We start from the raw sequence: 13,662 nt of genomic DNA, 5'->3' as shown, positions 1-13,662 counted from the left end.
ACATCTGGAGGGCCGAGTTTGCCTATGACTGGCCTTGACAGCCCTCAAAACCCTGTTTCAGCTTGCTCCTCCACAAAAGCTTTAAATGAACAATAGGAGACAGTATAATGCCAGCAAGAAGAACATACTGTATTTCAATATCAATGGAAGGCCAAGTTCAGGTTTTTATCTGGGGGTATTGTGCAATCCGAACCTCCTTTGAGTCTCCCTCTCTCCACAAGAAAAAGCATCAAAATCTTCAAAAATTACATGGAAATTTACACGCATTCTGATTTTATTTTATTGCTCTTTCAGATCTAATAATAATTAAATACCCTTTAGTACAGCATTACTAGTATAGCATTTGAAATTGCCTCAGCTAGCCTCATGGGTGGACTGGCCCTGCAGGAGAGACACTTTCTGGAATGTTCTAGGCAGCACCCACAAAATTGTTGAGCTTTTTGAGGGACTGTTTTTGAATCTGTTTCCGCTGCTTTTTCCATTGCATTGCCAATGCAGCAAAATTCTCCCCTGACGCCATTTTTCTACCCAAAAACCAAGAAATGTCAGGAATTTTCCTGATATATGAGAAGCCTACTCCTGGCCAAAAAGAGGCAGCTGGTGGGAAGGCAAAAGAAGTTTTAATCTTAGCTGTAGCATTAGAAGGCATGGCAGGATAGTTCCAGAAATCCGAGCATAGAACAAAGGATGCACAAAGCATTTATGCAATTGTAGTAAACATACAAATGCATGATCTCTCTTGGCTAGGAATGAGCTTAAATCACACATTCTTCTACCTGGCTACAGAGCAGTGACTTCTTGACCCTCCCTTATCTCAATCTCAGACCAGGCCAGCTGTGGAAACATCTTGCAGTTGTTGTTGTGGGAATGTGTTTAAGCAGACTCAGCACTCAGCAGGCTGAGGTGAATGTGACGTGCAAACTTCAGCATTATGGCACCTCTGAGTTATGGCTCTAAGTTATAGCTTTCAGGTGTAATCAGAAATATGTACTCTGTCCACAGAGTGTGTGAGAGATGTGAGCATACTACCATGTTGCGCCTGCGGGTTCTGGCATCTACCTAAGTCATGGCTTCCACCTGGGTTCCAAATCATTGTGCACCACAGGTTAGGGCTGCCCACTTCCAATCTGAGCATCTATGTTTTTAAAAATGTGCATAACAGGTGGAAATTCAACAGGTGAAGTGGTTCCCATCACCTTGTGGATCAGGAATTGGTTCAGTAGCAGGAAGCAGAGAGTTGGACTAAATGGACAGTTCTGTAAACAGAAGGATTTGGAAAGTGGAGCCTCCCACAGGATCTTTTCAGCTTCTTCATAAATGCTCTAGGAGTTAGGGGTGAGCAAGGAGGTGGCCAAGTTTGCTGAATTATTCCCTGAAACAAAAGAGATTGTGGAGAGCTCCTAAAGGCCCTCTTCAAACTGGGTGAATGGGCGATAAAAAATGGCAAATGCCATTCAATGTAAACAGATGTAAAGGGATACATGTTGAAGCAAAAAAAATAAAATCTTAATTTTACATATACAGTCATGGACTCTGAACTAACCGTGACTGATTAGTTGTTATTTTTATTCTCTTCCTCTGTACAGCTGTGTTCACACCACACATTTAAAGCACATTCCTTATCCCCGGGCGAAAAAATCCTGGGAACTATGGTTTGTTAAGGGTGTTGGAGATTGTAGAATTTGAGGGGGAAACTAGCAAACTTGGAAGCGGGGATGTGCTTTTAATGTTGGATGTGGAAACGACATGAGTGCATGAGGCAAGCCTGCTCAGCAAGATTCCCCGGTTCCATCAGCCTTCAGTTGCGCTGAAGGGAACCTGCTTCCTTCTCAAACTTTCCAGAGCAGAGGCCACAGTCTGAGGGTCCCTCCAGACTGTATTCTGCAGGAGGGATTCCATCCATCCATTGCAGACTAGAGCTAAACCATTGTGGTGTTGGCCCACTCATTATGGAGATGTCGTACTGGGGGAGAGAGAGAAAGGGTTAATAGGCTGACCAATAAGAAAGCCCAGGGGCGGAGCCTAACTGAGTTTAAGGCTCAAGACAGGGCTTTGGGCAGCTCCCTGGTTGGTTTCTTGTGGGTGGGAAGCACAGGAGTCAGAGTGAGTTAGAGACAGAGGGGAGACGAGAGAGTGAATCGGATTACAGTTTTCAAAGCATTTAAAACTTGTTTGTGTTCACAATAAACTGGAATCTTTGTTAATACGTTACTAAGTCTGAATATATTACCGGGGAAACCTGGTTGGTGGCAGTGGAAGAGATAAGCCGTGGTGGTGCAGGGTCAATAGTCGGTGGAGCAATCGAGGCCACAACCATGAAGCTCACACTGCCTTTCAGCCTCACACAGGGGGCTGAGGGGATTCATTGAGAAGGGGGGGAACCAGGTACATCGGCCAAAGATCCTTGGAGACTAGGTGGGATATAAATAATAAAATAAAACAATAAAAAACAAACCATGCTCAGACTTTTGAGGTTGGAAAAGTGCTGAGGAAATGCTTGAAAAAGTGTGGAATGAACGAACAGGAAGACTTATAAATACCTCACAAGCAAATGGGGTTGAATGCAGGATGAATATTGTATCCATTATTATATAACTGTCCTGCCCCCAAGCAAATCAGAATGAATATTGGATATAATTCCTGCAATACACTCCATGTCGGGCTCCCCTCGCATGGGATCCAGACACGGCAGTTGGTGCAGAATGACGCAGCACAATGGCTGACGGGAGGTCTTGTCAGCTCAGAGATCTGCCCTGGTTGTCCATTTGCTACCGGGCCAAGTTCAAGGCCTTGCTGTTATATTCAGACTGACGGGGTGTGGAGTTTGGCACCTTCAATTGGATAATTTATTCTTCTCCTAGAAATACATTTTGTATCCAAGTGGAGTGATGCAGGATCAAAATTAGCATATTTAGTAGCTCTCTTGTTGGCAAATAAACAGGTGAGCCCACCATCAGGGAATGAAGATCTCACCTACGACAAGCAATTCCCTTGGAAAACAAATATTTGCATACACCTTCCTTTCCTCAGTTCCATTTAGGATTGTGAGCAGCAAGACCAGGGATGTCTAGTTCTGTCCTTGCTAGAAAAAGCCCTGTGTCACATCACATGTCACATCACAGAACACAGGGCTCACGTGCACATCACTGCTCAGCTGCAGGGCTGATGGGGTGGGGTGGGGGGGTCAGCGAAGGCGAGTGTCGCAAGAGTCCCGTCACATCCTAGTGCTGGGCAGGTTAATGGGAAGGAGTCAGCAGCTGACAGGAAAGTGATTTAGCTTGTCCTGGCCAAGAACATAAGGCTGAGGAAGCACGTCCATCTGTGCAGCAGCAGCAGCATCAGCAGCAGCAAGAGACAACAGTTATATGACCAAAAGAGATTGGAAGAAGAAGAAGGACCCAAGGGGACGTGAACCTTGGAGGTATTCTGCCTTCTGGTCCAGGAGGGATGCAGTTAAACTGCTATGCTCAATTGGTCACATTTCAGGATGCAAACAGAGGCCAGCTGTCCTTGGGATGGAGCTATTCCATGAGAGAGAAGCAAGATGCAAGACATGGCCAAAACATCTGGCCCTCACAGGCCATGGCTAATTTTCCACATTTGTCTAAACATCCAGGAGGGTCAGGGCTTGGCTGATGGAAGGAACACTGGAGCCTGCATTCCCTCTGCTGAGCTGGAAGGGGGTGCACAAATTAAATTTTGATCTGTCCCATAAGAACACTACAGATGGTGGAGTTGGCCCTCATGGACACAGACATCAATCTGAGTACAGGCCGTCCTACAAAACAGGTTGCAGAGCTGGAAGAGACCCAGAACTTGTCGGAAATTTCTCAAGGGGTGACGGCAGAATAAGTTTGGAAGAGATAAATCAGGAAACGTTTGTGAGAATGCAACTGCAAAGCCACTACAGCGGCTCTGAAGTTGAAACCTGTTTGTAACGTCAGAACTTGGGTCGGAAGTTAACAGATGGAACATGAAGATGATGTCCTGCCCCAAAAAATTACAGAAACAGAAGATACTGAGGAAAAGGGCAAGTATTTGACCTCAGCTGCAGCTTCCATTGGACAGGAGACTGGATGGGGCAGGCTACCCACCTGGGGGGGGGCACATCTGAAGATATAATTAAAAAGCAGAACATTGCTCCCCATTTTGTATTTAATGGGAGATGTGGCTTTGATTTTCTAGTGCAGAGACCAGGATGCTACGCTCTACCTCTGGGACCCTGGGGACGTTCCAAGGCATCCATACCAATTCTGTGCATGCTTCCCTGGATGTAAGACTCATGTATTTGGTCTGGATGTAATGCTACACTTTGGCTTAGTGCATCTTCTTCCGTCTCCATTCTCCCCCTACATGGCTGGGAGAAGGAATTCTGCAGCAATTCAGTTTCATTTTCCATGAATTCTGCCTTGTTATGTATGGATTGAGATTTCAAACAAACTCTGGTCAATTTCGAAAGAAGCCTCCCTCAAACCATGGCCTATGAAGCGGACTTATTAAGCTAACCAGTTTGTTTGAAACCAATACAGTGGTACCTCGGTTTACAAACTTAATCCGTTCTTAAAACCGAGGTGTGCTTTCCCTAATGAGGCCTTCTGCTGTCAGAGCCCTTGCACTGTTTGGTTTCTGTTTGTAGACCGAGGTAAAGTTCGCAAACCAGAACACTACTTCCGGTTTTGCGGAGTTCATAAACCAAATTGATTGTAAACAGGACTGTTCTTAAACCGAGGTACCACTGTACTGCATTCATGGAAAGTGAAATGAAAATGTTACAAAACTCTTTCTTCTGGTCATGTGGGAGGAAATGAGGTGAGGACACCGGCACATAGCATGAAACTCATGTAGTGTTATGTACAAACTAATCTCTCAAGTAACTATGATTTGCTTAGTTTAAAAGACTCTTCCAAGTTCAAGGCCAGTTCAGGATGTTAAACCACAACTTAGTGTTATGTCTGCATGAGAACAGTGTATTCAGCTAATTTCACTTCCAATAAAATCTGCAGAGGATTTCAATTTAAGTGCTATTCCTTAAGCTACAGTAATCCAATTTGTCCATGACAGTAAACCATAGTTAATTGCTCCTTCCCACTCATGCTGGGAGAAAACAAACCATGATTTCTGGCTTAGTGTTGCAGTACTTCAAGAAACCATAAACCATGCCTTGGAGGGAACAAAACAAACCACGGTCCCTGGTTTGGACATAATGCTAAATCAAGGATTGTGAACTCTCTCCTTACAATGTGAGCAGGGAGCAGTTTGTACATAGTAAAGAAGGGCTGTAGCTCATGGAGAGAGAGGCACTGCATACTAAAGGTTCCAGGTTCAATCCTTGGCACTGCTAAGTAGGTCCGGGAGAGACTTCTTCCCCAAATCCTACAGAGCTGTTGCTGAATTAGATGGACCCAGCTTCCCATGTACTGTGACTGTGAGATTTGTAATAAATTTACTTATCAGAGAACTACAGCTCAATCGCTTCTTGATTTGCAGGAGTTCACTCTCTGGAGTGCCCATTCAGCTATATTTCCCCTTTCCGTTACAACTGGATTTTTATGAATGTGACACTTCCAAATTGCATTGGAAGATGCAGTGGGAAAGTGTGTGCTACGAAGAAAATGTAAGTAGCACCATACGCAGAACCCCTTATCAGTTTAAAAGCAGACATCTTCTACTGACAAACCAGTTCTATTTAATTTCAGCATTTCCCACGAGGACAAAGTTTTAAGTTTTCAAATCTTCATTCAAAATAGTGACACTCCCAGTCTGTTCCATCTCTACCCAGATAATGCACATCTCCCAATAGCCACAGTGAGATTGATTCACAGGGAGATTGATCCAGAGTGGCTGGGGAAACCCAGCCAGATGGGTGGGGTATCAATAATAAAAGTATCATTATTGGTCAGAGCACTGTGCTGATAATGCCAAGGTCGCAGATTTGATTTCTGCACAAGACAGACGCATATTGGGCGAGATGATCCTCAGGGTCCCTTCCAACTCTACAGTTCTGATATTATTATTATTAACCTTCTCCCCCTCCCAGTGATAACTTTCATTCAGCCCCGCACACCCTGCATAGAGCAAGCAAATTAAAGAATATATATATATTGGTAAAGGCTTCAAAGAGAAGTGGAGAGCCATTTTTTTCCTGCCAAGGGCTGAATTCCATTGGCGGTGATCAGCTGGGAGCTTCTTCCTGGTGGCAAGGCCACCCCCTCTTTCTCAGCTGCCCTTTTCTCTCTCTCTCTAAGGAAATAAAAATTCTTATGTGCTGTAGCCCCCAAAGGTGTGAAATCAAGGGGGGAGGCTTTGTGTTCATGTCCTGCTTATGATATGACCTGGCCAGAGGCAGCTGGCCGGCTGCTCTGAAAACATGAGGCTAGACTAGATGCCACCCCTTGTTCCAGGAGCAGCGGTTGAACTTGGGATGGCTGGGGACACCTCCACCTGCCACCACATGCCTCTTCCTGACTGCTCTGGAGGCCCGTGGGCGCAAGAGAGGTTGCAAGAACTTGGTGCGAGCAGAGTGCTAAGGCATTTTCCAGGGTGCAGGTAGACAGAGAATCCCTTTTCTTATGTGTTTTGTGCGGTCTGCAGGTCTTCTCCTGTGCTGAGTTTGCTATGGACAGGTTGCGAGTATGTATGTCTGGCTCAGGTGCACATTTATACCCGTGCCCACCTGTCTTGTGGCTTCACTGCTTAATTCCTTAAGCACATATAATGCATGTGTTTAAGTAGCATCACAGTTTGTTGCTTGGCTCACTTTTGGAGTTATCTGCTCTGCCATGGATTCAATTACGGTCCTTGGTACTAGCCTTATGTTTAAGGCACACTACCTTTCTTCCATGGGACGCGGGTGGCACTGTGGGTTAAACCACAGAGCCTAGTGCTTGCCGATCAGGAGGTCAGCGGTTTGAATTCCCGCGACGGGGTGAGTTCCCATTGCTCAGTCCCTGCTCCTGCCAACCTAGCAGTTCGAAAGCACGTCAAAGTGCAAGTAGATAAATAGGTACCACTCTGGCAGGAAGGGAAATGGCATTTCCGTGCGCTGCTCTGGTTCGCCAGAAGCAGCTTAGTCATGCTCCCTTGGCCAGTAAAGCGAGATGAAAGCCGCAACCCCAGAGTCAGCCACGACTGGATCTAATGGTCAGGGGTCCCTTTACATTTAACTTTACCTTTCTTCCAAGGAGCTGAATATGGTGTGTATATGCTCAAAACAACTTTGTAAAGTAGGTGAGGCTAGAAGTGACTGGCCCAACATCACTTTCACAGCTGCATGGAGATTTGAACCCTGGTCCCCAAGACCTAATAGAGCACTCTTAACTGCTACACCTACTCTCTTTCTGCTTTGTAAAATGTGTTAATTTTTTTAGAAAGACTTCTAAATGCTTAGCTTCTTAACAACATGCATTATTGTCATGTGTGGATTGTTAGGTTGATCTGCTGCTACTGAGATGAACAGAACATTTAATGGCCTTTCTTTCCTGTGCCCAAGCAGTCGTTCTGCGAGTGTCTCCTCCTCTGTGCTGCCCTGCAGTGACTATACAGTACCATGTCATGGCTTCTTCCAACTGGTAGATCGGGGGCGGGGGGGGGGGGAGAGTGGATCCCCCAAGCCAGAAGCCTAGCTGCTCTTGGCTTCCAGATGTTCAAGTCCACAGGCTGAAACCCACAGATTCTGGACTTCAAATAAGATATGTAACATTTACATAAATTTGCATGGTTTATTCTCATTTTCCCCATAAGAAAAAGAAGGCACACAAAGGGGAGAGGGAACAAGAATATCAGCTAATGTCAAGGAGGGTTGCAGGACTCTGTTAAAATCTTTTAAAATAAAAAATAAATTACAATACCACCAAATTTGTTACAGAATTTTTAAAAAGCACAATAATCTGACTCTATACAAAGGCAGGGCAAGCTTTCAAGTATGACTGGCATGGCTCTGGCTTCCAAGATACCACTGAGGAACAGAAAGCAAACTCTTGTTTCTTAGTCTAGACTGGGGGAGAAAGCAGGAAGAGGGCTTGGGAATCTGCATGCCACTCTGGAAGCCAAGGGCCATGTTGATTATTTGGGGAACGTGAAAATTAGAGCAGTCTTCCCAACATGGTGCCTTCCAGATGTTTTTGGCTGTAATGGCCATCAACCCAGCTGATGGCAGCTGTAACCCAACACATCTGGAGGGCACCAGGTTGGCAATGGCTGATATAGTGAGTGCTGAAAGAGCTTAAAGTATTGGTGCAAACAGGGCTTTTTTTCCAGCCGAAACTCAGTTCTGGCCCCTCTCAGGTGGCACCATCGCCATTCTAAGAGAACACAGGATGCATTCATGGTGAGTTCTGGTGCCTCTTTTTCTTGAAAAATAGCCCTGGGCACAAGGAATGGTCTTGCCCTACCTCATGGCTCAAAATGTGCAGTTCTAGTTCAGGTGTTCCCGGCTGCTTTAGAGGAGACCCGGATAAGGCTTCAGGGCCAAACTAGCTATTGGAAAAGAACTGGTAGGAATTGAAGAATTCTGACTAATTTGCTAGGTTGCTCCCATGGAAGACAGGGAGGGAGGGAGGGAGGAAGGGACGAGTGCACTTCCTCTCATCTTGTATGGACATGCAAGTTTCCACAGCTCATTTTAAGGCACTCGTGGAGTTCTTCCTTGGCACTCCCTGGGCAGGGGAAAAGTTTGTTTGGACAAAACGAGACGCTGGGGCTGAGCCAAGCATCATGAGAAGTCTGAGGCAGGGCCAGAGGCAGCTCTTGAGCTGGTCTTGCTCTGGGTTCCAAGTTGCCAGAGCAAAAGGATGTCAAAACTCAGCTGGGAAGAGCTTGCTCCGACAACATCACTTTCTACCTCCCAAAAGGGCAAGAGCCATTTCTAGCTGCAAAACATCAAAGAAATGCACAGACATGGCTGGAAAAGGGTTCCTCGTCCTCATGGGGCTTCAGCCCCACTGCGGACCAAGATTCTGAACCTAGAAACTGAACCATTGGCTCACAGACACCCTTTTCTTGCGCCAATAAGGTGAACTGACTGTCCTCCTGCTGGGCACCAAATCCAAAGGCTGCATTCGGTGGCCGGGGCAGAAATCAATGGCAGGGAAGGGAGGAGGAGCCTAGGAAAGGAGGGAGATAATTTCATAACAGCTTTCCAAAGGGAAATCAACATTAACCAACAAAAATCACTGTTTAATATAACCCCATATAAAACTGAAGCAGCAGCAATTTTATTGAAGTACCTAAATTGAAATAAGTTTTAGAACATAATTTAAAACAAAACAAAAAACCAGCAAAAGTAGCAAAATATATGATTTGTTTTTATAGCAACTGATACCTACCAGCCACTAGTAACTTACTACCAAAGTGATATTAACTCTGGTAAACAGCAAATTTTCTTTAAAAAAAGACATGTAAATATATATTTCATATTTATACATTTTGCAGCTATGTACATAAGCTTGTTTAATTAAAAAAAAAAAGACTCTTCCGAGCACTGGCTTTGTTGGGCTGCAACCTCTCTGTTTCGCGTCAAGTGCTGTGAAGATACCCCAGGCCTTGGGGTTCCTGGTCACTTCCCAAGTTTGGTCCACAAAGCACAAACCAGGGCTGTGCCCTATGCCTGTTGTCCTGGGAGGAAGTCCTGCTGGGCTAGAAGGCTTGGTCCCAGCACAAGCATGCGCAGAAGTGCGCTGCGCCATCCTGACTGGCATCACAGACGCAGCAGGCCCTCCAGCCACAGGTGCTGCCGCCGCCGCTTGGCTGAATTTAAGACTTCCCAGTTGACAGCTGAATCCAGAGTGTCCTTGGGCCACAGGCTTTGCACCTCAGGCTTAGCTGTCAGCTTCTTGAGATGTGAAGAGGTTTTGTTGCTTGCATTTGGAAGTAGAGAGCAGAAAATGCCCACTCTCTTCAAAGGAATGTTGTTCTCCCCAGAGTCCTTTTCAGAGAAGTGGCAGCAGGTTGCTATTGAAGCCCAGGTGTCTGGCTCTGCCTTTTTGTTTTGTCACTGGCCAAAAGGGGGGCAGGGGATGGAGTTCAACTCAAGTTCATGGGAAATATTCAAGCACAGATTCCCTGTGAGCTCCTCTTCCAGAGGTCAAGGACTTGCAATCATGGCAGCTTTGAAAAGAAGGGGGCGGTGTGGGTTTGGTTATTCAAAATGGAGTCTCTGCAGATCATGACTATGGCAGCTGGAAGGGGCCTGATGGCTGCCCCATGTGGTGTTCCACCACCAGTCCAGCTGGAAGCGAAGTGCGCGCGCACACACACACACTCCTCAACACATGCACACAAACACGCTACGCTTGTGTACATGGAGGGTTTGCAAATGTCCCACAGAAGTTGGAGTCTCAACGCCTTTTGAGTCCTCCATTGGCAAGCTGAGGTGGGTGCTTGGGGAGGCAAGGTTCATCGGGGAGGGGGTCGTGGGAAAACACAGAGTCCTCTCCTGAAGAGCAGGTGGAGCTGCGGGTGTCTGGAAAACTAGGAGAATACTGGTCCAATGGCATGGAAAGGTCCAGGTATTCCTAGAGGAAAGGAAAGAGCCATGAGGGCTTAAGCACTGGCCATCCCAGGGTCTGGAGGCCTTGGAGAGGAGAGGGGAGCCCCAAGAGACAAATGTCAGTAGAAAGAGAAAGGGGCATTAAAGCAACAGTGAATCACTTCACCCCGAATTTTCCCACACCCAGGGAAAATTGGGCCTATCAGAACAAAGGTATCAAAATAGAGTGTGCTCCAGCGACTCTCCCCAAGAAACACTGGAATTAGTTGCAGCACTCAGCAGCAGGAGCCAAAGCCAGACAGAAGACCTGGTCGGCCCCAAAAGCCAGAGTCCCCAGGGGACTCAAAGCATTGAGCTTTGAACCAATGGTTGGTCCAGGAAGCGGCTCCCTGCAACCTTGCAGACAGACAGAATGACACCCAGGAGCGTACAGTCTTTGGAAAAAGATGTATTTTACCTGGTTAGAGGTCATGGCCACAATCCTGTCTAAGTCTTCTACCAGTTGCTTAAATGTGGGTCTCTGGGAGGGAACAGCATGCCAGCAATCTCGCATCATCATGTACCTTTACGGAGAGAATAAGAGAACCGGATGAAAAATGTTTAGCACAGAGTTGCAGGACATGTAACAGAACATGGACAAGCCCATGAAATGGCTATTTCATACAAAGGTTCTACAAAAGCAACAGATTCCATCAAAGCCATGAAGCTAAAGGGAGAAAGTAGACTTCTGAATATCAGATTTGGTGGGCATGGAGCATAAGAAGGCAATCATCCCCAGGTCTGGTATGGATGCCAGGGAATGCTCTCTACATCCCCTAAGGCCATCAGCTGCTCAGGGCAGCAACTGAGAGGGAAGAACAAACCTCTGGTGTTTTGCAAAACCAGCAACTGTAGCTCATTAATCTGCAAGATCAAAGCAGAGTGGGAAATGACACAGGAGCACATATGCAAGAAGGGCCCATGCATTTTGTGATTGCATGCATGCAATTTTCGGGATGCAACTGTATTTTGAAGTTTTAGACTGCAGTTCAGCTGTGTGTTGACGTTATTTGACATTATTTTTTACATATTTTGTAAAAGAAGAAAATTAGAGAGAATGGAAGGTGAAACTTGAGTAGAGTTGGCAAGAATTAAATAAATGCCTCTGTTTCCATGGGAAATAACCCGCATGTGTCTGTGTGAAGGGTGTGGGGTTTTTTTGCTAGTCTGACAGCCTCCACTACTGGAATGCAATGCCCAGCAGCTTTCCACCAGGGTGATGTGGCTTTTGGCTCCAAAAAGATTCCCCATCCTTCCTGCAGACTTCTCTGGGGCACTTGGTTTGCCACCGTTGGAAAGAGGTTGTTCAACGAGATGAACCAACCCAGTCTTAGCACTTTCTCCTGACGCCCTTCTCCATCCCACTTGTTGGCCCTCAGATGTTTTGGACTACAAGTTGTGGTGGCGGGATGGGGGTCCAAAGCACCATCTGGAGGGCACCAGGTTGGCCAAGGCTACCCTGACACTTGCACTTTACTGAACTTGCAAACACTCCATGATCTTCCCGAGATCATAAATCCTACAAAGAATGTTTCAGATGGAAGCTGAGACACAATGACGAATCACACAGAACCTTGAAACAGTCCTCCACCCTCATCTAAGTCCAGGTTTCTGTCCACCACCTCTGACATGTGACAAGTCTTTCCTAGTCTCTGTTACATCTACGCCTGCCTTTCTTCTGCATGTGGGGTTCACAGGTGGTCTCCAGTGCAGACAACTGAGACCTGCTTAGTTCCACACTTGCGCCTAAAGCAGACCTCTTGGCTCCGGGGGGAGACACAGGCCTGCAAACTGTAAACTTCATTTTCACTGAAAGCACGTGACAGGCTTGTATCCCATCAAGTCCTTGTGTGAGCAGGACTGCTTGTGCAGCGGAAACCCCCCCTCCCTCTCTTCCCCATACGTTTTTAAACTGCTGTAAATAAATGCTCACCACTTGTAAATCAAAGGTTGCTGCTTTTTATAAATAAAAGTCAAATGAACCAATGACTGTTGATGAACCTTTTGCAAGGCACTGAAGGCAAGTCTAATTTCTGCTATTAACATGCAGACTAATGCAAAAGGACTGCATATTTAATAGCAATTTAGTATGAAGCAGGGTCTGGATCTTTCAGCTGGCCTGTCTCTGCATGCTAACCAAGGGAACCCCGACACCAGAAGGTGTTTGTTTGAGCCTGCAGCAACACTTGCTCACTACACTTTGTGTAAGCCCCTTCTTAGGTCTGAGCACCACAATCCTCCTCATTGTGTGGCGAAGGAGGGAGGTGGATCTGTTGACAGCAGCCACTGGCCAGGCTGGCTAGAACAAACTGGGAAGGGACTGAGAGTCGCTCAAGACAAAAGACCAAGTTACCCCCTCCCCCTCTTTGGGATATTCTCCTGCTGAGAAAAACAAAAATATAAAGGAAATGAAGTCTTGGTTTATTATCACGCACAGCTTTCTGCAGGGCTGGGAAAATAACGCTGAATTCCTGCCAGTGCTCATAATATGCATCTGCTGGTCAGCGGGGGTTCTGTTCTGCTGTGCCAGGCGGCTGCGCTTGATGGGGCTCTCCAGCCGGCTGGCCGGCCGGCCCTGCAAGCCGGGCAAGGAAAACCATCTCTGGGAACTCGTGTCATAGGAACAGGCTGACCTTGGGATCAGAATTGCTGAAAGCACCCCTCTTTCCTTTTGCTCCCACGTACCAAGCCACTCTGCTTCAGGTGCCCTTGCGTGGCAAGTTCAAATATCTGGAGGAAGAGAGACGCCAGGACTGCAGCCCCGAGGCTACGGAAGGGCCTCCAGCAAGAGGCCTGGTGGCATCAACAGCTCTCTTGACTTCTGGGAGGGGAAGGCACGAGCCCCACTTGCTTGGCATTTGGGTTGGAGGAGAAGGGAACCCCCGGCCGTGACGGCCAGGCTCAGAGGCATGGCTTCTGTGAATGCCGATTGCCGGGAAATGCAAGTGGGGAGAACGCCGTGAGAAACAGGGAGCTAGACGAGATGGCCTTTTCCAACATTTTATCTGTTAAGTTTAGGGATCACTTGGATATATGCTGTGTCGATTTGAAATGCCAGTATTGTTGCTGTTGCATTCATTTTAATGAAGTCTTTGATTTAACCCAAGCTGCCCTGGGCACAAGGAGAGGCAGCAAAC

The 13,662-nt window shown here is 46.7% G+C and overlaps 1 protein-coding gene and 1 long non-coding RNA gene across 9 annotated transcripts in view; one reads left to right on the top strand and one right to left on the bottom strand.

Annotated features, from left to right (window-relative positions):
• The window catches only part of LOC309358284, a 439,047-nt gene that overhangs the window by 147,073 nt on the left and 278,312 nt on the right, over positions 1-13,662 (top strand). The window lies entirely within an intron of this gene.
• Positions 7,705-13,662, bottom strand: part of FGFR1 (fibroblast growth factor receptor 1) — a 112,658-nt gene continuing 106,700 nt past the window's right edge. For all 8 annotated transcript variants that reach the window (XM_081890898.1, XM_081890897.1, XM_081890900.1 and 5 more), the window contains 2 exons: positions 10,944-11,049; positions 7,705-10,511 (listed from right to left, as the gene is read on the bottom strand). In XM_081890898.1, coding sequence (XP_081747024.1) covers positions 10,335-10,511; positions 10,944-11,049 — 283 coding nt within the window. In that variant the 3' untranslated portion in view covers positions 7,705-10,334. The remainder of the gene's footprint in view (positions 10,512-10,943; positions 11,050-13,662) is intronic.

This window comes from Podarcis melisellensis, assembly GCF_964234715.1.
Source record: "Podarcis melisellensis genome assembly, chromosome: 15".
NCBI classification, from domain to species: domain Eukaryota; kingdom Metazoa; phylum Chordata; class Lepidosauria; order Squamata; family Lacertidae; genus Podarcis; species Podarcis melisellensis.
This window is presented reverse-complemented; position numbering and strand designations above follow the sequence as displayed.